We start from the raw sequence: 22,801 nt of genomic DNA on the forward strand, positions 1-22,801 counted from the left end.
TCCACAGTTGGCACAATGAACACGGGACCCATGACCAACCTTAACCACCACACGTAAGACAACAAAATGAAAGTGATGGATTGGGAGTTTGAATTAATTTCAGCCACTTTGCCTATGCAGATGAACTGCCCTTGCTCTCTCACACACTCCTGCATATGCAAGAACAGCTGTTTCACCTCAGCATGTCACTCAGGGCTGCTGTCATTGTCCTCTGAAATTATGACGACTTGTTTTAAAGTTCTTCATGAAAATTTAATTAAATTGATATTATAACTTAAATATTTTCTGTTGAAAGCATTTGCTTAAATATTTTAGACTCTTCCCTTTATAGTCGAAAGTTGGCCCCTAATGCCACAGGAGTATTTAATACAACACTAACACAAAGGGGCTTATTATGATGTAAGTTTGACTAACACTGGCGGCACGTTGGTGGTGGTCCCGCCTACATCTGACTGCCGCATTAAAATGCGGTCGGTCCAACCACATGTGCGAGGGACCAACTTCTGCGGTTCAGACAGAACCAAGGAGCCCATCGGCCCTGCGGTCAGAATGTAATCACTACAATGAGCTTGGTGCCTGCTCAGGCACCGCCATAGGTATTAGAATGGCCCTTTCTGACGGCCTTCCAATGGCGGACCGACTTTGGGGGGCCCCTAGCAGGGTCCTCGTCCCTCCACGGCCTCCACTATGAGGCCAGGGGGCATCGCAGGTGCCCCCACAAAGATCCATGCCCCATGTAGCAGGCACCAGGAGGTGCCTGCCACAGGGCGAAAGGATGTTTAAAAACATGCTTTTTGACATTGGGGCTTATGCTGCGACCCTTTTATGGGCTGCAGCACATGCCTCAATGCCAAAAGGCATGTTTCCGAAGCCTCCAAGGCAGTCGGATCCTAATTAGGCAGTAGAGACTGCCGACTACATGTCGGCAAGTCGTTTACCACAACTATGGCGGTTGGACGCTTATCTGAGCAGCATCCTAATTAGGGCCATAGTTCTCACTACTGATCTGTGTCCATCATAATTGGTCTTCCAGCAGGAGGAATGCAGCACCCTGCTCATAGACAGCAGAGGGAATGCCCTTATTCTGCATGGGCACCTTCAACATTCAGGCGTTTGTGTCCTCACATCCGTGCTTTCTTTTAATCAAGCAAAAATTACTTTGGATTTGTTTCAGTCCCAAAACAAAGGTTTATTTTATTTTTTAGGACACAGGTTTTTCTAGATTTTCGCCAGGATGGACTCAATCAACAATTCTTTTCAGCCTGATTAAGATTCCCTCACTCTTGTTATGCTAATTTACACTTGCACCTAATATTATTATGAATACCTATAGCCTTTCTACTTATGCAAAAGAAACAATTGATGGACGGAATCCTGGACAATGCAAACATTCACTCCCAGTCACAAGGATCTGGGTTTAATCCATCATTCTTCTGCTCACTACACCACCCCAGTTTGGACCTAGCCATATGCAAATCAGTCTTGACCCTATTCCTTATGGGAACAGTCCAGCCCAAACTGCCAAGCCAGGTCCTCCCTGGACCGGAAATAAGCATCCTGGGACCGGTTTCATTGCATCACCCTTCATCAGCCAAGCTAGCTTGAATCAAGTTGTGTAGTGAGCAGGGGACCCACGTCTGGGCATACCCTTCCCACTTACAGCGACATATGCAAAAGCATAGCCTTTCTACTTATGCCCATATGGAGGCTCCGAAGGGCAAGCTAAGGGTAGCAACTGCTACTCATTGATAGCCAGTGCTTGAAATGGAAAAAAAGAAGTGCAGGTACTCTGTACCAGAGTACCTGCTTGTTTTTGAGAAGTGCTGGTACTGTCCAATTAAAAGTATTGCAGTTCTCTTGAGAAGTGCCGTACTCTCCCTCTCAAAATAAAAAACTGCCGGTACTGCGTAGTGCTACGCAAAACAATTATGCACGGAACACTTCATCATCCAGGCTAGCTTGAATCCAGGGGCACAGTGAGCAAGGGATCAAAGTCTGGGCATACCCATCCCAATTAGGGTGAAAAGTGCTAGGCAAGCAAATGATGGACGGAATGCTGAATGAATCATACATTCACCCCCACTCAAGCGATCTGAGTTAAATCCATCTTTCTTTTACTCACCATGCCACCCCAGTTTACCTACTGTTTACACTTATATTTACTTAAATGTTTACACTTTTTACACCCACCTTGTCATTGTTCTTTGAAGAAGATCATACAAACAACAAAATGAAAAATATAGAAAATCTCTATTCTCATGAATAAAATATATGTTTACCCATCATCCCGGCCCTCTTTTTCGCAGAACTTAATCAACCAATTTTTGTAGCCTCATAGTTCAGGTGATGTGCAATAGTGGAAGGCACCTAGAGGCACAGTGTGGGCAACTACCAGGTCCTCTTGCCCTTGGCACAGGGGTCAGCCATTGAATTTGTTTTTTTTGTGGGGAGTTTTATTTAGTGCAAACTCGACCCAAAGGTATCAGAGCGCTTTACATTAGGACCAGTTGCATTACAGTTGGACACATTTAGGTGATTTGCCCAGAATAACAGGATGATGAGCGTCTTTGCCGATCCTCGAGCCCGGTTCCCCAGCTTTGAGGCCGATCGCTCTGGTGCGGTTCTGAAATCAGTTGACAAACATACAGAAATAACATAATGAATAATCATTGACGGATCTAGAGATAAACAAGGGTCCAGTAAGGGGTATGCCCATTTGACATGGCCTCACCATGGAGCAATTGTTGGTTGTGTACACTTGCTGTACTAGTTGGGGTGGAGTTTAATTACACAAAATAAATGTATTATGGTAAAAAGAAGTAGTGCAGAAATATAGTAGGTGGTTTGTTTGCGTAGCCCTCTTCATGACTGAGTGTGGCTACTTCAAAGGGCTGTTACAACGAGCGGATCCTTCAAAAAGCTTCTTTATTGGTGCTCATAAAATGCTGATTAATTTTCATTCCCTTTTTAGTTTCCACAAAGAAAGCCTGTTCCAAGTCGAGTAGTTCACATCTGCAATCTTCCAGAGGGAAGCTGTACAGAAACTGATGTCATCAACCTAGGAATTCCTTTTGGAAAAGTCACCAACTACATCCTTATGAAGTCTACAAATCAGGTACATTATTTTTTTCTTTTGCTACTGTTTGAGTAACTTTATGTACACATTTTGAGAGAATATATTCTAAGGGTCTTATTATGAGTTTGGCGGTCCTTCACCTGTGCCGTCCGCAGGAGGACTGCCAAATCCGTGGTGCGCCCGACAGAGTATGAATGTAATCCATGGCAGGCGGGCAGTGCCGCAGTGGTCTCAACAGTGGGCTGTTAATCTCATAGGAGAGCCTAACATGCAGCCCACCACCGTGACAGCACCTGCAGCACATTCCTGAAAGGTATGGCATGCATGCCACAGCATGCAGGAGCAGGAGTGCAATTCCAGGGGGGCACAACATGTGCACCACTGCATGCACCCCCAGGCCCAGAAAGTACCTTTAACCCACACAGCTATATTGAGCATTATTCTCATTACCCTTACATCGGTGCAGACAGAGCTTAACCCGCTGTGCTAACTTCTCAGGATCTGAACCTGGTAGACGCAGCTTACTCAAAGAACTCTACAGGAGACCCATTAATCCAATGACATTTCTAACCAGGATTTGAGCATATACCCTCGTATTACACCAATGTATCCACTGCAAACACTCAACACAAGTCGAGAGGCTCAAGGGCTGGCTCGCCAGTTGTCTTCAGGTCTGCATCGGGAGCACTGGGGAAGCATACACAGTTCCGTCACGCATGATGGCCCCCAAAAGCTGTGGGCAAGAGGCATTAACCCCATCCTCTGCTCCCCGCACACGACACCCCGATGTCCCCTGCGACACCACATGACTCAGCTGCTGGTAGCCTGCTGCAGGCCACCGTCCAGGAATAGGGACATCAAGAATAGGCACAGGCAGACAGCAGCAAGAACACTTGCTTGGCACTTCAGACAACAAACTCTTGCTGCCTGAGGGTCCTGGCCTGCCACTGAAAACATCACCTCTCATGTCCTCCTTTAGTAAGGGGGTCCTTACCTATTTGCGAAACCCCTCCTCGCTGACCATTTTAAGCCCCAGGCAGACCTTTGAATCCTTTTATCTTTGGCAAGTTATTAAGTCTGGCTAGAGACAGCTTTTTTGTGAGTCAATTTATTTAAATGGTGCATTTTTAAAATGCAAGCTAACAAAAATCTCACTCTCTCCCCCCCCCCCCCAAAAAAATGGAAACGTATGCTCAACTGCAAATTTTCTATATATAATTGCATTATGGGTTCAGTACCTTATGTGCCTAATAGAGGTCCCTGTACAACTCTACCGGGACACTTAATAGCCTGTGGTACTGCACCCTTTCCTTTTTTAGTGGAATTATTTTTAATTACTGATGCTACTGCTGGGATATTTTTTAACAAAAACAAAATAGCATTTGCAACACCAATAGCTCAAAGTTTCACTAATGCGAGACCTATTGCATTGCAAATGCTTGTTTTCTTTCTCTATCCTATTTTTATTTTATTTAGCCTACCTTGTGTGTTAAAACTGTGGGCCTGATTTAAAGCTGGGTGGATAGGTACTCCGTCACAAACAAGCCAGATAGCCCGTCCGCCACCTTATTACCAGGGCTATAGGATTTAATGCACTTGTAATAAGACTGTTGAGATAGCTGTCATATTTATGATGGGGTAGCCTGTCTGTCAAATCCTAAATCAGGCTCTCTGCCATCAGGTTCCAGTAATTCATATCCAATAGTACATTTGTTTTGTGCCAATACAAATCATATGCTCATATCAGGTGCATTAAATATAAAAAAAGGTTGTCTATATCTAATGTAAATACACCATTGAGTTAGGAAACACCTGAATTGATCTATTACAATTATATGTAACAACATTTTTTTACATTTTAAAATGTTATTTTTGGTGTATGCCTTGTAATAGCAATGTAAAATGGAACCACTGCACCAGTTTACCAAGGCCAGAACAGTTGGATGTTCCAATGATTGTTCTGTATGAAGCCCAGTCTTTTACCCTCCTTTCACGCCACCCTGCCCAATCCTCTTTTAATTGCGGTCTGAAATTTTGTTTTCTTGTTGCAGGCTTTTCTTGAGATGGCGTATTCCGAGGCAGCGCAGGCCATGGTGCAGTTCTACAAGGAGACACCTGCCATGATAAATGATGAAAAATTACTTATTCGCATCTCGAAAAGATACAGGGAACTTCAGCTAAAGGTAACTTTTTGGTTAATAAGTCTGTGCCATTTTTATTTGTTCTACATCTCCTGTACTACTACAGGAGTTTGCTGCTTTGGTACTCATCCTTCTAAATCAGTATTAAGTTGCAAAGACACATATAGCTATTCCTGTCTGTCTTCAAAGAGGGTAAGGGACGTTCAGAAACCCTTTGGCATTTTATATTTCCGTGTTGGTTTGGTTGTATTTTTTACGTTCACCTTGGGTGTGTCTTTTGGCTTTATTTTTTATGCAAACTATCTTGAGTTATGTGGCACCAAAACAAAGGCCCTTATTTTGGCTTTTGATGGAGGCCTACAATCTCGTCAAGTCATAACCTTCGCCGGCCTGGTGGGTGACTGCCTGCCTGCTGGGGATATCTCTCTGCAGAGGCTCCTTTCAGAGCAGTGACGTGGTAGAGTGGGTGTATGGTTAAATTAGCAAACGTTTCTGAGAAAACAAACTCTCAAAGCGAGAGTTTGTTTTTTGTGGGCCAGTTGCACAGGGAACCTTTTCCCTGCACGTAGGCGCCATTTCACATTTTCCCTTCCCTTTTCCACTATGTCTTGAATTGCATCCACCGGCAGGAATTAATAATGCCGCCCATCCCTACCTCACTAATATGCTGTGACCATCACTGTTGCCCAGCATCCTGTAGCAAATGGACCACTGAGTCGGCGATTACAGCTGATAGAGCCAGCATAGGCTCCACTAGTGGTATCCCAGCAGTCCCCCCTCTCTAAGAAGAGTTGGTGAATTCGAGGTCTGGTAAGGTAGGAGGACTGATGGCCCCTTACCTCACCAATCTCTAAATAGGTCACCATTCTGATTTGTGGGGATACATCACCTTTTGAACCTTGAGTGTTAGCCAGATGTGTTAGGTTCTTACCCCATGATAATGGTCAGGTCAGTGTGCAGCTGGATGAAGACTAACACTGCTCCATAAAACATGTTCAGGTTTTAAATCCTTCATTCAAAAATCCAGGGCCTTCCTAAAGTACAGCCGTGCTCCTGGCCAGCATCATTGTAATCTCAAGGGTGTCCCTGTGCTTAGAATAAAGTAATGGTTTGTATTTGGATTTCTCCAGTATTTGATTAATTTCCTGCAGCTGCTCCTATGTGTCATAGCTCAGTCAGTGATGGTGGATTGTTACTAATCACCAGCAAAACATGTTTTGCAGCTGCATGGCATCCAATCAGCCAAAACATTCATGATAAAGCTTTATGCATAGTTCACAAGCACATTTGCTTGTGAACTATTTCGTCTTTTGTATTTCAGTGCTGTAACTGCCAAAGCCTTTCGTACATACGGTTTTGCAGCATAAATCTTTACTGGATTCACATGCTGTGCATTATTCTGCCATCTAGCGGTTGAGTCTGGAATTCTCCTCTATTTGGTAGTCCTTCATCTATTTTTGTAGTTGCTCCGGGTCGACGGACCCCCCCAATTGCTGTATCCTGAGATAAGAATTTCCTTTACCATTTCGAGAATGCCCATACAGGGGGATCCCTGTGCTGCTTATTGGAGAAACTCCATTCCAGTTCTGCTGGAATTGCCACCACAAATACTCGGAGAAGGATAACCACATGTTCTGCCCAAAGACCATTGAAGCAACAGCTGTAACATCTGTTCTGTGTTCACGTCGAAGACGCTGAGGGTTAGAGTGAGGCAGAACCAAGCACGTCATACCAGCTGGGAACAGCAGATGACTCCATCCCTAAGAGAAATGTGTCTGTCGAGCGACAAAGAGGAAAACGTGGCATAAAGTGCCATGGGTGAAACATTGTACGCCCACTTGAGGAATGTCAATGTCGAAGCCCAGGCAACCAAGAAGATCAAGAGACTGGAGGTAAGAGAGTCATCAACCTTGAAGAAATTGCCTTAGTCCTCAAAATCAGACACGACGGCGTCACAGGGAGCCTCGGTGTCAAAACATTCCTCAACAGCAGGCATGCCCCAGAACAGAGAACCCCTCAGATTCCTCAAAAGGGACACCACAGGAGGAAGATCTCCTGAAAAAACCCAGTCATCGAAAGATCGATTGGGGAAATATGCTTTGACGTCGAAAAAGGAGAGGTCGGGAGAAGAACACAAAAGCTCAACTGAGACTTCTTTAAAGGAATCTTTGACATCGAAGAGAAAGATGACAATGGTTCTCGATACCGAACAAAGCGCAGCAGAAATCAAGAAAGAAGAAGAGGCGTCTCAAGGCCGAAATGGTTACCCTGCTCCAAAAGATAAAGGAATTTGAAGAATCTCTAAAAGGATTTTGAATTCCGCCGAAGACTTCAATACCAAAGGGTTAGGGCAGAAAAGAGGTAGAACATATCGAGCCTCCTTTAACTCCAGAGCCACAGGAGGAGGAACAGGAACTCTTCTACTAAGAGGAAGACGAGAAAGTGGGAGGAATTTTCCAAGGTGCTAAGGAATCAGAGTATACAGAATCTCAGTGGCAAGACCTTGATATAGACTCCTCAGAACAGGGGGTAGATATTATCCGTCGAGGCCTTCATCTCCGGATGACATTGGCATGTATAATCAGGTGATTAAGAAGGCTGTGGACAAGCTTTGAGTGGAGCTGGAACAGGAAAGGCCATAGTCTTGTTTCCTGCTGGAAACACTTTTACCAACACAAACCAGGAACCAATTCCTGCCAATGCTCCCTCCCGTCCAGGACCAGGGAAGAGAATCTTTCAAAGAACCTGCCCCTTTTAGAGGTGTGACTCCAAAGGCGGAGAAAAAATGCAAGTATTCATCCACAGACTCAGCATACATCAAGTGTACTGTGCCGGCTGATTTGATCATCACCTCTGCAGCACGTAATTGGGCCAACATCCCATCCAGATCAGTCCCACCTCCAGACAAGGAGGGCAAGAGGATAGACCTCATGGGTCGAAAATTTGAGTGTAGTACTGCAAACCAGTGGCTCATCACCAATTCCAATACCCTCCTATATCACCATGCCTACCAGCACTGGAAGTAGATGGCAGAACTAATGAAGTACCTGCCTGAACAGTATGGAAAGAGAGCTGCACACCTACCAGAAGAAGGCAAAAACATCACAAACACATGCCTCAGACACATCCAGCCTCCAGATGATGATGGGCATCACTAATGGCTGCAAATTTGGAGGTTCAATCTTGTGGTACAGGCAAACATACTAAATACCTCATTCAATGGTGAACAGTTGTTTGGGAGCATGGTCGATGACACCTTAAATCAGCTCAAGAAAGAAAATAAAACTATTTGGTGGGTATATGTCATAGAGGGGGAGTTATGGGAGGCGGGTGGGAATGGGGGAGGGTGTTTGGGCACGGGAGTGACCATCTGTACCACGTTGGTTGTTTTGTTGAAATGCAAATAAAAATATATTTAAAAAAAAGAAAGACCATGAAACTGCGAAATCAATGGGAACATTGCAGTTTCGAGGAGGTATGCGAAGGGTATCCGTACCATTGCGTAGGCCTACGGGGAGAGACAGGTTCCAGTCGGGAACATCCATCTGACTTTCCAGGAAAACAATCATACATCTACACCCAAGCAGAGTTGACAATATCAGCAACAATAACGGCAGTCCTTTTGTGGACGAACACGGGGAAGGGGACACTCGCATAGGGGAAGCACAACCCCCACCAGCAAGTGACTTCACAAGAATCTGCAACCGCTCACAAACAACACCAGTGAGAAGCATAAATAGAGACCTTGACCTCTTAAACACAACACCAGTGGGAGGCAGAATAAAAGCTTCCTTCAGGAGTGGAGGAAGATAATGAATCCTGAATGTAATACAGAATGGATATTGCTTTGAATTAGAAAAAATGCTTTAAAACAAAGGAACCAAAAAAGAAGGTACATTTGAAAAAAAAAATATCGTCTTCTCAAGTATACAGAAAAATTGCTGCAGAAAAGAGCAATACAAAGAGTGCTAAAAGCAGAAATAAAAAAGGAAAATTACTCAACATATCCCCAATTCCAAAGGTAGATGGATCTCTGCAACCAATTCTAGAACTCAGGTTCATAAACAAGTTTATAAAGACTCAAAGATTCAAGATGACAACTTTGCAGGAAGTCATATCACAATTGCAAAAAGGGGATTACATGGCAACTATAGACTTGAAAGATACCTACTTGCCCATCCCAATGAATTCGAAACAAAAAAAATATTTCAGGTTTGTGGTGCACAAAACACACTACCAGCTCACAGTACTGGCATCTGCACAAAGAGTATTTACAAATTGTTGTGCATCAGTAGCAGCACACTTAAGAAGACAAGGCATACATGTCTATCCTTACCTAGACGGCTGGCTAGTAAGAGCAAACTCCCACAATAAGTACTAGGCACATATTCAGCAAGTAATGAGATCTTTATTCACTTTGGGATTCTCAATAAACAAAGAAAAGTCATCACCAACACTAGAGCAGGAAAAATTGTTTCTTGGATGAAGAATCCACTCAATCTAAGGGAAGGTGTACCCCAGTGAAAGGAGAATATAATCATTACTGCTGGACACTCCCCTGTACCAGAAGGGTCAAGCTCTGACAATGAGGGCAGTGGGGAAATTGCTAGGGAAGATGCATACCTCTTATCCCATATGCAAGACTACACATGAGTCCAATTCAGGAATGGCTTCAAAACCACACAACAGGGAGTTGGGAATACCTAGTGGTTGTCACTCAAAAAGTACAAGAGGAGATGGTGTGGTGGAACAGATCACATATAACACAGGGAAAGAACTTTGCACAACCAACTTTAGCAGTGACAATTACAACAAATGCCTATCATATGGGTTGGGGAGCTCATATGGGCTTGCTCAAAGTGTGAGGAGTCTCGAGGGGAAAAGATGCAGTAAAACACATCAATATCATGGAACTAAAAACAGTGTTCTTAGCCTTAAAAGCTTATTAGAAGGAGATTTTAGGAAAATCAATATTGAACCAAACAGATAACAAAACCACAAAGTTTTACATCAACAAGCAAGGAGGAACACAATCCCTTGTATTATCAAGACTAGCCCAAGACCTGTAGGAGTGGGCCATACAGAGGAAGATGGAAATAACAGCAGTTCATCTCCCAGGAAAGGACAATATAGAAGCAGACAGGCTGAGCAGACAAGCGTCAAGCTCACACGAATGGCAACTGATTCAGAAAGTACTCAAAATGATCTTTTGGAGGTGGGAAACTCCAATAATAGATCTACTTACAACACCAATGAAAGCAAAAAATGCCAAAATGTTGCTTTCAGACAGCCACATCACCAATCCCTGGTTGAACGGACTGTCGATAAACTGGTCAGGGACCTTTGCTTACTCTTTTCCCCTGATGCCACTTTTTCACAAAGTGATCAGCAAATGCAAGGAGCGAGGCAATCATGGTTCTCTGAACTGATAGAAATATCACAAGGAAACATTCATGGATTACCAATAAAACAAGACCGACTGTAAATTAAAGAAGGAAAGGTACTTCGCCCAGAACCAGAGTCTATGAGCCTGGTAGCCTGGCTCCTGAAGACTTAGAATTCTGTCATTTAAAGCTGTCAGAAAACACAATGGCTGTTCTAAGAGAAGTAAGAAAGCCAACAACAAGAACGTTTTGTAGAGCAAATTGGAAAAATACTCTCTATGGTGTCTTAAAAATGTATTATTAAGAAAAAACACAAATGATGCAACAGTGTTGAGATACCTAACACACCTTATAGACTGAAAGTTTACATATGCATCGTTGAAGGTACGCTTAGCAGCAATAGTGACCTACACAAAGGGTCACATGGGAAGAAGCTTTTTACAGCCCCAATAATAAAGAAGATTCTCAGAAGGGACAAAGAAGATTGCACCACCAAGAAAGGTACCCGCTACCACTTGGAATTTAAATGTGGTACTCACACAATTAATTAAGGCACCCTTTGAACCATTGCACAGTGTCACATTACAAGTGCTCACCCTCAAGGCAGCATTTCTGGTGGCCATAACATCTTTGCGCAGGGCAGTGAAATACAAGCATTCACACTTCAATAACCATACTTTTAGGTTCACAAGGACAGGATCATCATGAGGACAGACCCACAGATCTTACCAAAGATATTTCACATTTCTGCATTAATCAAGCAATACAAATTCCATGTTTCTTCCCAAAAAAACAAAGACGCACGCATAGGGAACACTACACACGTTGGACGCAAGACGTATCAAAATGTACTACATTGAAAAGTTTAAAATAAAATGCAAGACAATGCAACTATTTGTCTAATTTGTGAAGAAGTATCTTGGAAACCCAGTAACTAAGGGCATAATTGTAAAATGGAACGTGCACACACTTCAACTGTGCCACAGAAATGCAGGGGAGAAACTCAACTGATCCCCAAAAGCACATTCAACAAAGAAGAAAGGAGCAACCATTGTGTTTCTAGAAAATACCCCCTTACAGGAAATATGTATGGCAGCAATGTGGTGAGTGCTTAATGTTCACAAAACACTACTGTATAGACATTCAACTGAACAACAAAGCTCAAGAGGGACAAAGGGTCTTACACCTTCTGTTTACAAATCAAAAATCATCATCAGCCCAACCACCACAACAACACTACAACATCCATGCACAGCATTTGAATCCAGAAAATAAGTGATGCAAATTTGCGCAAACTAATTTTTTCCCAATTTACTTTCCAGCGATAAACTAGCACTGGAAATAATGGAAAAGTTATGCAAAGCAATGCATAGCACTGCTTTCCAACATTTGCGCCATGGCGACGTACCAAGGGTGGTGCATAGGTGTTCCCATGCAATCACCCAAGGTTTCTCATGCTAAAACCAATTTACTAAATAACATGGATTGGGTTTAGCGTGAGAAAACTGCGCCCTTTTCAAGTAGGCACAAGGAAGGAGAAATGCCTTCATTTCTCCTTCCTTTTCCCACTTTGTATGTGGTCTGTAAAGTGCAGCACACATGCAAATTGGGAAAATGATTACAGGTGAGTCAGTGCATTGTATTTTATGCTGGAAGGGTTCCTTCCAGTACAAAAGCTATGCTAGAGTCACAGAGACACCCTTGCACCACGGTGCAAACATGTCTCTGTGGCGTACAGCAGCTGATTTCAGTGACACTAGTGAGAGGGAAGGAGAGTGCCTTATTTTAGTAAATAGGGCACTCTACTCCTCTCTCCTTTTCATGTAGTGCACCACAGCATTTCCGGCTGCTGCAGTGCCTAATGTGAAAAAATAGTAAATGTGCCCCATAGTTTCTTACCTGTAGGTGTAGTTTTGCAGCTTGGATTCACAAGCAACCCATCCACCTGCACCAAGAAGATGGTAGTAGAGAACAAGAAACCAGGGGGGAAAAAAATGAAGATAGTGTCCAAAGGTGGGAGCTTCCGGAAGAAGGCGTATGATGTCACAGGATACACCATTGACGCCCAGCAACAACAAAATCAAAAGATGGAAGAAGGACTACAAAATATTGGAAAATTCCGGGCCAAACCACTAGATGATGTAATAATGCACAGCATGTGAATCCAGAAAATTCTTCAAGGTGTAAAACTACACATACAGGTAAGCAACTATAGATTTTTTAGGTCTTCTAAGAACTTTGAGGTTCTCACATATCATCAGAAGTGGCCTTGGCTTATGGTTACATGTCTGTCATGGCTGGTTTTACTTTTGTCAGAATCCCATCACATATTTTGAGAAAGGGAAGCATAGCGGATCATAAAGGGAAATAGCCTTTTTAACACAATGTTTATCACGCATGACTTTTACCACGTGCTCTTTACCACACAGGTAAGTTCCACATAGGTAAATACATTGTATAGGTTTTTACCTTTACCATGCAGGTAAATATTTTTTTTAATAACATCCTCTTGTACATTTTTTTAAAAGCAAAATTGGTCAAAAGTTGCAGGTAAAGGTAAAGGGAGGTAAGGTTGATTTTACGGTAAAGGGGCGAGTAGAGGTAAAGGGAGATAAGTGTGTTTTTAAGGTTTAGGGATGGGTAAAGGTAATGATCGGTAAAGGTAATTTTTGGGGTTTAGTGGTGGGTAGAGGTAAATGGAGGTAAAGGTAATTTTAGTGTTTGGATGATCAGAGGTAAAGGGAAGTATGCTAGTTTTAGGGTTAAGGGGTGAGTAGAGGTAAAGAGTGGTAAAAGGAATTTTAGGGTTTGGGGATGGGTAGAGGAAAGGCTAATGTTAAGGTTTGGGGTCAGTGCAGGTAAAGAGAGGTAAAGATAATTTTAGGGCTAAGGGAACGGTAGAGTTGAAGGGAGGTAAAGTTTAAAAAATTCTTTTTTGTTTAAAACAACAAAAAAACGGAAATTCACCAATTATAGTTTTCTGTGCTAACTAAAATTGCACCCCCCACCATACACTGTTATGACCACACATATTACATCTTTCATGACGTGTTAAATGACATCATTGATGACATCTCAAATGACATAGTCGCTAATATTGACAAATCGCTAAAGTTTGGGATCCGCTTATCCTTGTTAAACAGGATAAAGGCTGAGCACACCTAATATGGGTTGCAGAGGTATGATTGGAAGTGAGTTGAGGCTTAAAGCCAAAGCCTGTTCCAAAAATCTGAAAGAAAGGCCAAACCTTCTGTTCAGAATAGATAATCCACCAGTGGGTATGTGGGCATGTACCCATATTAAAAAGTTGTAATGCAGTGCAATAGACAAATTCTATATCTTGCTGCCCATATAGGCTAGCACTTCAGTGCCCCATATTAGGCTAGTAAGCATTATACAAATACTTCTAAACAATACAATACAACACAATTCTGTAGTACTCAGTTTCTAAGGCTATCTTTTGGAGTCATGATTCATTATAATGCTTACAGTCTTTCCTGTTACCATAGTTATCGGTGTCTTTGGCAAAAACCTATCATTCTCAGTTAAGCAGCATCACCTAGGGGGGCACTAGTTAGGTATTTACACTAAGAATGCCATGAGTTTAACTTGAAAGTGGAACCTGCTTGCGATATGATGAATTAGCTTCTCTTTCCTAGTTCTAATCAACTGCCTCGTGCATCTGTTTTGCTTGGGGAAACCAGCTCAACCTTCCATATTGACATTACAGCTGCCATTGCTGACTAGACCTAGAATGTGCCCACTCGAAAATATTCATAGTATTAATAAATTTTTATACAGCAGATCCAGATTGACATGATTACACCAGGGACACATGAATTAGATACGTAACTTGAAAAAAATGCAGAAACCAAAGCAAAAATATATCTCTTTGTACTATTTCAGACTCACTTTTGTAAAGTGAGTTCCAAAAATAAATATCTGAAATATTCATGCACCTCCTCGTTGATACCAGTATAACTTCTTCCCATTGTTATGTTATGTGTATTTATAAGGCACACTATCACCCACGAGGGTATCCTGACATTGAGTATGTGTGTGTGTGCCTAGCCCAAAGCCAGGTCTTCAGCTTCTTGGAGAATTCAAGAAGAGAGGCGGTGCGATCTTTGCCCCCGAACCAGGGTTGACTTCTGGGGGCGCTGTGTTGTCAAATATATAGTGGATTTAAAAGCACCTGCTGCAGCGTTCCTTTCCAACAGCAATTTTTAAGCAACAATCAAAATGTCAAGATAACTCTGGTGATTAATGAACCTGCTGAGGAGCAATCGAGTTTTGTCTAGGGAAAGTTTTGACTCATCATAAAGTAGCCCAGAGGTTCAATATGCCTGCTGCAAAGCACGTGTACTGTGCAAGTCACAGACGTGCATATAATGTAAATATTTCAGTGGGTTACTACTATTGTTGGAGAGATCCTTTTGTTTTTTGTACTTTATAAATTAAAATTCTAATATAGACCAGTGAGCTATTAACTGTCATCAAAGAGCTTTGTGGAAACTGTACGGTATAGGTTAGAGCGTTATGATTTTTTCCCCAGTGTTTCATTATCCTAATGTAGCAAAAAGGGTTAATTTGGTTAAAAATCAATTCACATTAGTAAAGACAACTCCCTAGTAGTACGGTTTAAATTCTGAGTTTGTGCTTCTCCAGATCAAGCACTCTTAAACTATACTGCCTACCAGTATGGATGACATGTGACTACTATACGTTGTAGTCCTCTTTCTTATGTAACAGTTTCTATAGACTGATTTGCAAATGTGTGATTTCTTGTCTCTGGGTAACATGTGTGTGATGAAAAATGCTCTGACGCCCTACACTGGCACGAGTAGCTCTATGAAACAGAAGAAAAGCATGGTTGAGAAAGTGGTTATGGAGACTTAAGGGTCACTATTAAAGGGTGGTAGTATGGAATCCCTGGAGAAGGAGGTCATTGGGCACGCCAACAAATATATTCGCACTGGGCACCACTAACGCTAAAGCTGGCCCTGGATGTGGAGAGGAGGTCGTTCGAAGCTTTAGGAGCGATGTAAGAGAACACTCGTCTTCCTGATCTGGTTCTATGTATGTGTGGGATGTTGGCGAGTAGGAGTCCCTCAGATGTCTGATTCATTGATAAGCATAAACACGTCCACTAGCTGACACTCGTTTTATTGATCTAATTTTCTGCAGCATGTAAATTGCTGAAATGAAAGTGTAATGTTTCAACATGGTGGCACTCAAGCCTATTTCAGGGATCAGAGAACATGTATCTTCCTGCTTTTGCATTGTTGAATTCTCAGACTAAGAATGTATTCCTGCAAGTGAAATTCTTGGTGACAACTTGCAGTACAAGGGAGTACCGTATTTCATATCAAGCTTAATTTAGTAACATTAAGCTTTTTATATTTCCTTCTGACATTTTCTGTAGAATGCAAGCTACATGTTTTTCATTCTGGTTCAATACAGTGGAATGATGATCGTGAAAATGTATAATAGTTGCAAATGATAAGGGAAATAACTTGACGTAAATGCCAATCCTTTCACTGTAGTTTGCATGCAAAAAGACAGATTACAGCCATAATGCAGAATTTTCTTTTCCATTTAGAAACCAGGGAAGGCTGTTGATGCGATCATCTACGGCATTCACTCGCAGAGGGAGAGAGATATTTTCAAGGACTCAGACAAGTGAGTAATTTGTAAAATGTAATACCTTTGCCTCAAAAAACAGACCACCTTAAATTAAAGAGCAATGTAAGCACATTGGACAAACGTAAAATTACTCAAAAGCGAGTCAGAATTACCTTTCCAGGTAGTTTGTGCTAAGTTGACGTCTTAAAGATGAATTTCATATCAGTGGCGGCGTGCACATTTTATGAATGTTGCTAATGATGGAATAATATGGTATCCCTTAGTGTAATAAACGAACCTGTGACAATTTGTAGAAATGGACTTTGCAAAATCTACGTCTGAACACCTGAAACAAGAGAGTGCGTACATGTGTGTATTTCATGCATTGAGGTGTGAGTAATATTTTAATTCCCCCATGCAACTAAGCTGAATTTAACACAATATTAAAACGTAATGATAGGTTCTTGTAAACTTGAAAAAAAGATTAATCTTCAGTGCATTTAAAGAGTGTACTCAATACATCACACAGCATATGCAAAGTAAAATCACACATTACTACATTACTAGACATTTGTTTTATCGTGAGCATTTACATGAGTGGATTTTAAAGAAAAAATGATGCTTTTAATTTAATTCCTGCACAGATTGATGTGTTTAAGTGTGAATGAATAAGAAAGACAGGCATTAGATTAAAACCAAGCATGCATACTTTGATCTTTGATAATGTTACTATTTCCGAGTTCTATCTCTGGATAACTAGAATGAGTTGCAAATTGCCAGATTTGATAATTTTTAATAAATTCCTCTAATTGCGCCCCAGTCATTTCTCGCCCTTGGCAGCCCTCTTCCGTCTGGTTGTCTTGAACAAGCAGACTACCCCTGCTGCAACATCTACTACAGATTGATGGAGCACCGATTTGCACTTCAATGCCCCCCACACCCCTCCCGAGATCCCCTAGCTGCCACAGCTGACAACATTGGCACATAACGGCGTAAATGTTTTATTATTTTCCCGTTTTGATGAGTGAAACTGATATCTGATCAGACTGAGCAGAGTCTGACACCTGAAACAACAAATGTCTTTCAGAAACAGCATCTGTTTGTTATTCCACCTCTATTGCACAGACATGTTGCACTAAAATAATACCTCTCTGTACCTTTAGATCCTTTAAATTTAGATTGAAATGGGGACCGAGATACTCAGAAACGTGCACAGAATCAAAACAAGCCCATGAAATCCCTGCGAGGAGCGGGCGCTGTCAGAAACCAACGTCCCGCGAGTGGTGCACGCGTACAAGTGCGCGATGGGAGCATGTAAGGAGACGCCATGCGCGCACACATCTCCTGTCCGCGTGTGCCACCTCCTGTTGATGTTGATGTTGAAAGTATTTGTAAAGCGCTCTGTGACCAAGCGGTTTCCTGGCGCTGGGGGTTGAAGGTTTCAGAAGGAGAAAGCAGCCAGGAGTTTACAGATTTGTATAGGCTTGGGTAAACAGATGGGTTTTTAGCGCTTTACGAAAATGCAAATAATCGGTTATGGATCTGAGGGAAGGTGGGAGACTATTCCAGAAACGGGGGGCAAGGATGTCTCCCTTCGGGACAGAAAGCGACAGCAATAGAGTCTCGCTAGGCAAAGCTGCGCAAGCACTGCGTTCGCCAGCGAGACCTAAAAATGGCACTCTAATGTAGGGGAATTATGGACCTGAAGTACAAAGGCATTTTGTAGTTACAGTTCATGTGATTCGTAAAATCACAGGGTTTGCAACAGAAAAATACCTTTTGACTTTTTACAAAAGCCCTTTTCCAAGTTGGAAAAGTCGAATTGCAAATATGAGGGGGCGTGAAAGGTGAGTACCATACCGATCTGCAATTCACGAAGGAATGCATTTGTGGTTTGTGATCACACCTCAAAGGCAGTAGTATTTGAAAAGGGAAAGCTGTCCCATGGAATTACTTCTCCTTTCATAGTCGTGAGTGTGACCTTGGGCGGAGCAGGCAGTGACCCAGAAGACTGTTGCCTCTTCTCCCCAGTGTCTTCCAAAACAGGGAACTCTTTTTTAAAAACAGCTGCAGTCCCATTAACAGACAAACGGTGCTTACAAAAATGTTTCTGGTTGGGAATGCAAGTGGAGGAATGGAGGTCTGCTGTCAGTTCTAGACCTCCATCACTGCAGCTGTAGCCAATAACAGGGCGTCTCAAACTGCAATCAGCCCAATTGTTACTCATCCGGCAGGTGTGAACATACAAATTGCTATGTGACCTGTTAGTACATAGGTTCCATATGTTTAATCACAAATTGCATTCCGATTCGCAAACTAGTTGGTGTGCAAATTTCACATCCCTGGTATGTGAAAGGGAATAGTACATCAGGCCCCTAATACCTGGGCTCATGTGGGTGGGCATTGGTGGAACTGTGCCGATTTCATGAAAGTCATGATTTCCTGAGAAAGGTCAAGGGAGAAGTTTGCGTGAGGACTTCATCCGGAAGAGCACGCCAGGTCTTGTTATGCTTTTCACTTGAGTCTTCAATCATTTATCAACAGTTCTGTGATAGACTTTTAGGATTGCTGAAAGGGGTTTTAGGTTACACACATGCCTTGGCTCATTAGTGGTATCAGGTAGTCATCTCAGGGAGTCCAACAGAACAAGATACTCTGAGGTGCAATGCAAGGAGTTGCAAGTAAGTTAAGGGGATAACCCTGGCTGAAGTACTGGACTATAACCATAATCCTAATCAAGATAATTGAGCATTCTAGATACTGAAGTTTTAAAATACTGGGACCTTGGTGTGTAGGCCAGTGGCAAATCCAGGTTGTTTCCTTTTAGCTCTGTCTCTATTTCATCCTGAGCTATGAGTTTAATAACACAATCAGCATTAGCATTCACCTTCCCACGGTATTGTTTATTGCATGTTCTTTTAACAAGTACATTTAATCTATTGTATGTGCTATGCATTATAATGTATGAAAGCTGGATGGAGTTACGTACATAAACTGACCATGGAGTTTCAACATTATGGGCCTGATTATGATGCGGTTAGGGAAGCATTCCCATCTAGGGCCTGATTACGATGCGGTTAGGAAGGCCTCCTAACGGCATTTGCTCCTTATGCAGTCAATGGGAGTCCATCCAAATCATATCTGAAAGCATCCGGATGCATCGTACTCGGTCGGTCGGACTCTTCCGATTTGAGTGGGTTGGAAACCATTTCCAAACCAATTCGGTCGGGAAGCTTTCCAAACCGCATCAGAATAGGGCCCTAAATATCATTATGTCAGAGCCTGTACTGACCTCTTTTTCTTATCAGCTATTAAATATCAATGCTTAAGACAGTCATTACCTGTTTTAAAGTTGGGATATAGGAGGGGTGGAGACATTCATTGTGCATCAGGTTCAGTGGTACAGGTGCTCAAATGCATCAGGGTGCCCATGAACCTTGAATATTCCTGTGTTTTGCTACCCAACCACAGTCGGTAGACAAATTTCCTTGCTCGCACTAGGGCTAATGTCGCCCCACTTACTTGGCCTTTCTTTGTGTATGTTCAATAGTGCTTTTACACGAGCACAGTGTTTACATTTGTGTTTTTTGTAGCATATACAGGACTGAAAGGACAAGGTCTCGCAGCCCGGTCAGCCGCTCCCTGTCTCCACCATCCCACAACACAAGCTTCACTTCCTGCAGTTCATCACACAGTCCTCTAGTCACGTCGAGAGCAGAATGGGGAAATGGACGAGAGCCAAGGGATCAGCCATTGTACTCTAGGCGAGAGGAGGAGAGAGAAGCTGGTCCTCGAAGGGACAACGGGGATGTGAGAAGGGATAGGACAGACTTATGGGTCCATGAGAGGAAACATTACCCACGTCAGCTGGACAAGCAGGAGGTGGATGACCGAATGGAAGGATCCAGAGGGTATCGGGAAAAACACTCAAAGCACTGCTCTCCAGGAGGTCTACACTCGTCTTCTGGACATAAAAACAGGGACGATGAATATCACAGGAAGGAACCCAGGCCGAAATCTGACAAGTATTCAAAGCAACATCCCCATGATGCCTTGATAAAGGCAAAAAGGAAAGAAGAGGGGCGGTTGAGAGAAGGGAAGGGTTCTCATAGTGAGGATCCAAGCAAGGATAGCTCCTCTGATCACAGGTCTAGTAAAACATCTGAAAGTTCACGACAAAAACACAGCTGTGAGAAAACCAAGAGCAAGAAAGAAGATAAAGACCAAGATGGGAAAGAGGATTCAAATGAAGAGGGAGCAGCGGAAGAAAAAGAGATCAGTGAGGTAATTGTTGAACATACATTTTTGACCATAAAAAAACACCATGTTCATAAAGCTAAAATAAAACTTCTGTGAGTTTTTATTAAATGTTAGAAAAGTAAGAGTCAGAAAAACTGTATGTGCACTGCAGGAATCGGTAATATTCATGTGATGACCAGCTCCGTTACTAGACATGAACTTTGCAGGCTTGCTGAATCACTATTGAAGTGGTGTGATATAGGATTTCATATAAAAGACATGTTGACATAAGGTAAACCAATCGAGAATATTGAGAAAAGCAGCGTTCATAGATGAGCAGCATGAAGCATACATGAGTAACAGTGATATGCAAAGCTGATCAAGATGCCTTTTTGTTCTAGGCGTTTTACTGTTCAACACAAAGTGGTCTAAGGCTCCATCCATGACCTCTCGGACCTGAACACTGTATTTTTGAAAATGAGGCAAACACTTTTAGAAAGTTATACTCTTTCAAATGGTGTTTGCATTGTCAAGGACTCATTTTAGACCCTTTTTTCAGGTATATTGCCAGCCCTGAGCGATCCAGGAGACATGAATATATAGAATCTCCGGCCATGCATTTGCATCTTCCGCACTTGAGATGTCGGTATCTGATCAAAAGCGATCACAAACCACTGATGCTTTACTCTGAATTGCAGAGTAACTCCCTTTCACTGCCCCTCCTATTTGCAAATCGCTGAACAGACTAAACTCATTTTGGAGCATTCGTAAATACATCAGTGTGCCATGGACACAAACTTGCATTGATGGCCCCCATCGCACATGAACAGATGCACCGCTTCTCCCCCACTACACTAAGGGCCTAATTAAGAATCTGGAGGTCCGCTGACCGCCAGACTTGTGGTGAGGTGGTGGTGACAGTCTTCCTACTGCCACAGTACGATACTGGCGGTTGTGTCACCCTGGGACCGCCAACGCTGCCAGGGAACTGCCATTCCCGGGCGGTGGCGCAGTGGTTGTGAGGCAGTAATATGCTTGGCAGGACCGCTGCAGTTCCGCCAAGCATATTACGACTTTCCTCACTGCCACTGATTTCCTGGAGGTCTTTCCTCCATGAAAAGAGTGGCATTGAGGAAAGAACGGGGGCCCTACAGAGCCCCCTTGTGCCTCCCTCCATGTGGATGTAAACAGGAGGGCACAACTTGAGCCTGGCTGTAGGCATGCACCCACAATTCCAGCTCATCTAGAACTTCACAGTCCACCCCATACTGGAACTTCCTTTGATGTTTGTATTGCAGTGCCTATTTTATAGGCATCACCATGGGAATGCCAAAAAAATCACCCGCCAATGATTAAAAAAGTCATATTACGGTGGGTGGTTCTCACATAGGTATGGCAGTGCAGCTACAGGGTGGTCCCGATGCCGCAGCACCAAACTCATAATCAGTCCCTAAGGCCCTGATTTCATGTACTGCGTAGCAGAACTTTCAAGTGGAATTCCACCTTGCACAATTTTATAATGGCCATAGTGCCCGCACCTGGATTTCTTTGGATACAGAAAGACTAGACCCGAATTTGCAAACCAGCAATTCAGTTGATAAAATTGCTTTGGGAAAGGGCTGCAAATCCATCCTCTCAGGCATGGCTCCCCGCTGCCAAGCAGCATCTTCCCATTCCTCCACACACCCATTTGTGCCCCACCCCAGACTGGAGCGTTTGCAGGCATTTACCCCCTGCTCAGAGGAAAATGTCTGTGTCGTACCTCATGGAAACGCACATTCTACACAAAATACTAACCAAGAAAGACAGTTCTGCACTACTATTACCCATTCATTGGGGTCTGACTCCAAACTACAGAAATTCCTTGCAGATTTTACCAGCAACCTTGGAAATTCCTGCTGCACATAATCTCCACATGGAATTCCGTACGACTTGTAATTGTGCCCTAGGTATTTTTAATACATTACTCAGGTAGGCTTTGGCTATGATTTTCATAGCATGGCCAAGGCAGAAGAGCTCACTGCCGATTAATCATGATTTGGACGACTTTCCTCACCGCACTGATTTCATGGAGGTCTTTCCTCCATCAAAACAGTGGCGCTGAGGAAAGAAAGGGGGTCCCTGCAGGGCCCTCTTGTGCCTTACTCCTTGTGGATGCACACATGGGGGCACAACACATGCTTCCCTGTGTGCATGCACCCCCAGTTGCAGCACGGCATGGACTTCACAGTCCATGCCATGCCGTAACGTCCTTTGACGTTCCCATTGCGGTGCCTGTTTTATAGGCACCGCCTTGGGAATGTCAAAGAATTGCCCGCCAATGACTAAAACATTCA

The 22,801-nt window shown here is 43.0% G+C and overlaps 1 protein-coding gene across 4 annotated transcripts in view; it reads left to right on the plus strand.

The window, feature by feature from the left end:
* RBM20 (RNA binding motif protein 20) overlaps positions 1–22,801 on the plus strand; it is a 504,792-nt gene that overhangs the window by 417,418 nt on the left and 64,573 nt on the right. For all 4 annotated transcript variants that reach the window (XM_078643764.1, XM_078643763.1, XM_078643766.1 and 1 more), the window contains exons 6-9: positions 2,972–3,115; positions 5,128–5,259; positions 16,204–16,283; positions 19,820–20,510. In XM_078643764.1, the coding sequence (XP_078499890.1) occupies positions 2,972–3,115; positions 5,128–5,259; positions 16,204–16,283; positions 19,820–20,510 (1,047 nt within the window). The remainder of the gene's footprint in view (positions 1–2,971; positions 3,116–5,127; positions 5,260–16,203; positions 16,284–19,819; positions 20,511–22,801) is intronic.

The sequence above is a fragment of the Lissotriton helveticus genome, chromosome 5_1 (genome assembly GCF_964261635.1).
Source record: "Lissotriton helveticus chromosome 5_1, aLisHel1.1, whole genome shotgun sequence".
In the NCBI taxonomy this organism is placed as follows: Eukaryota; Metazoa; Chordata; class Amphibia; order Caudata; family Salamandridae; genus Lissotriton; species Lissotriton helveticus.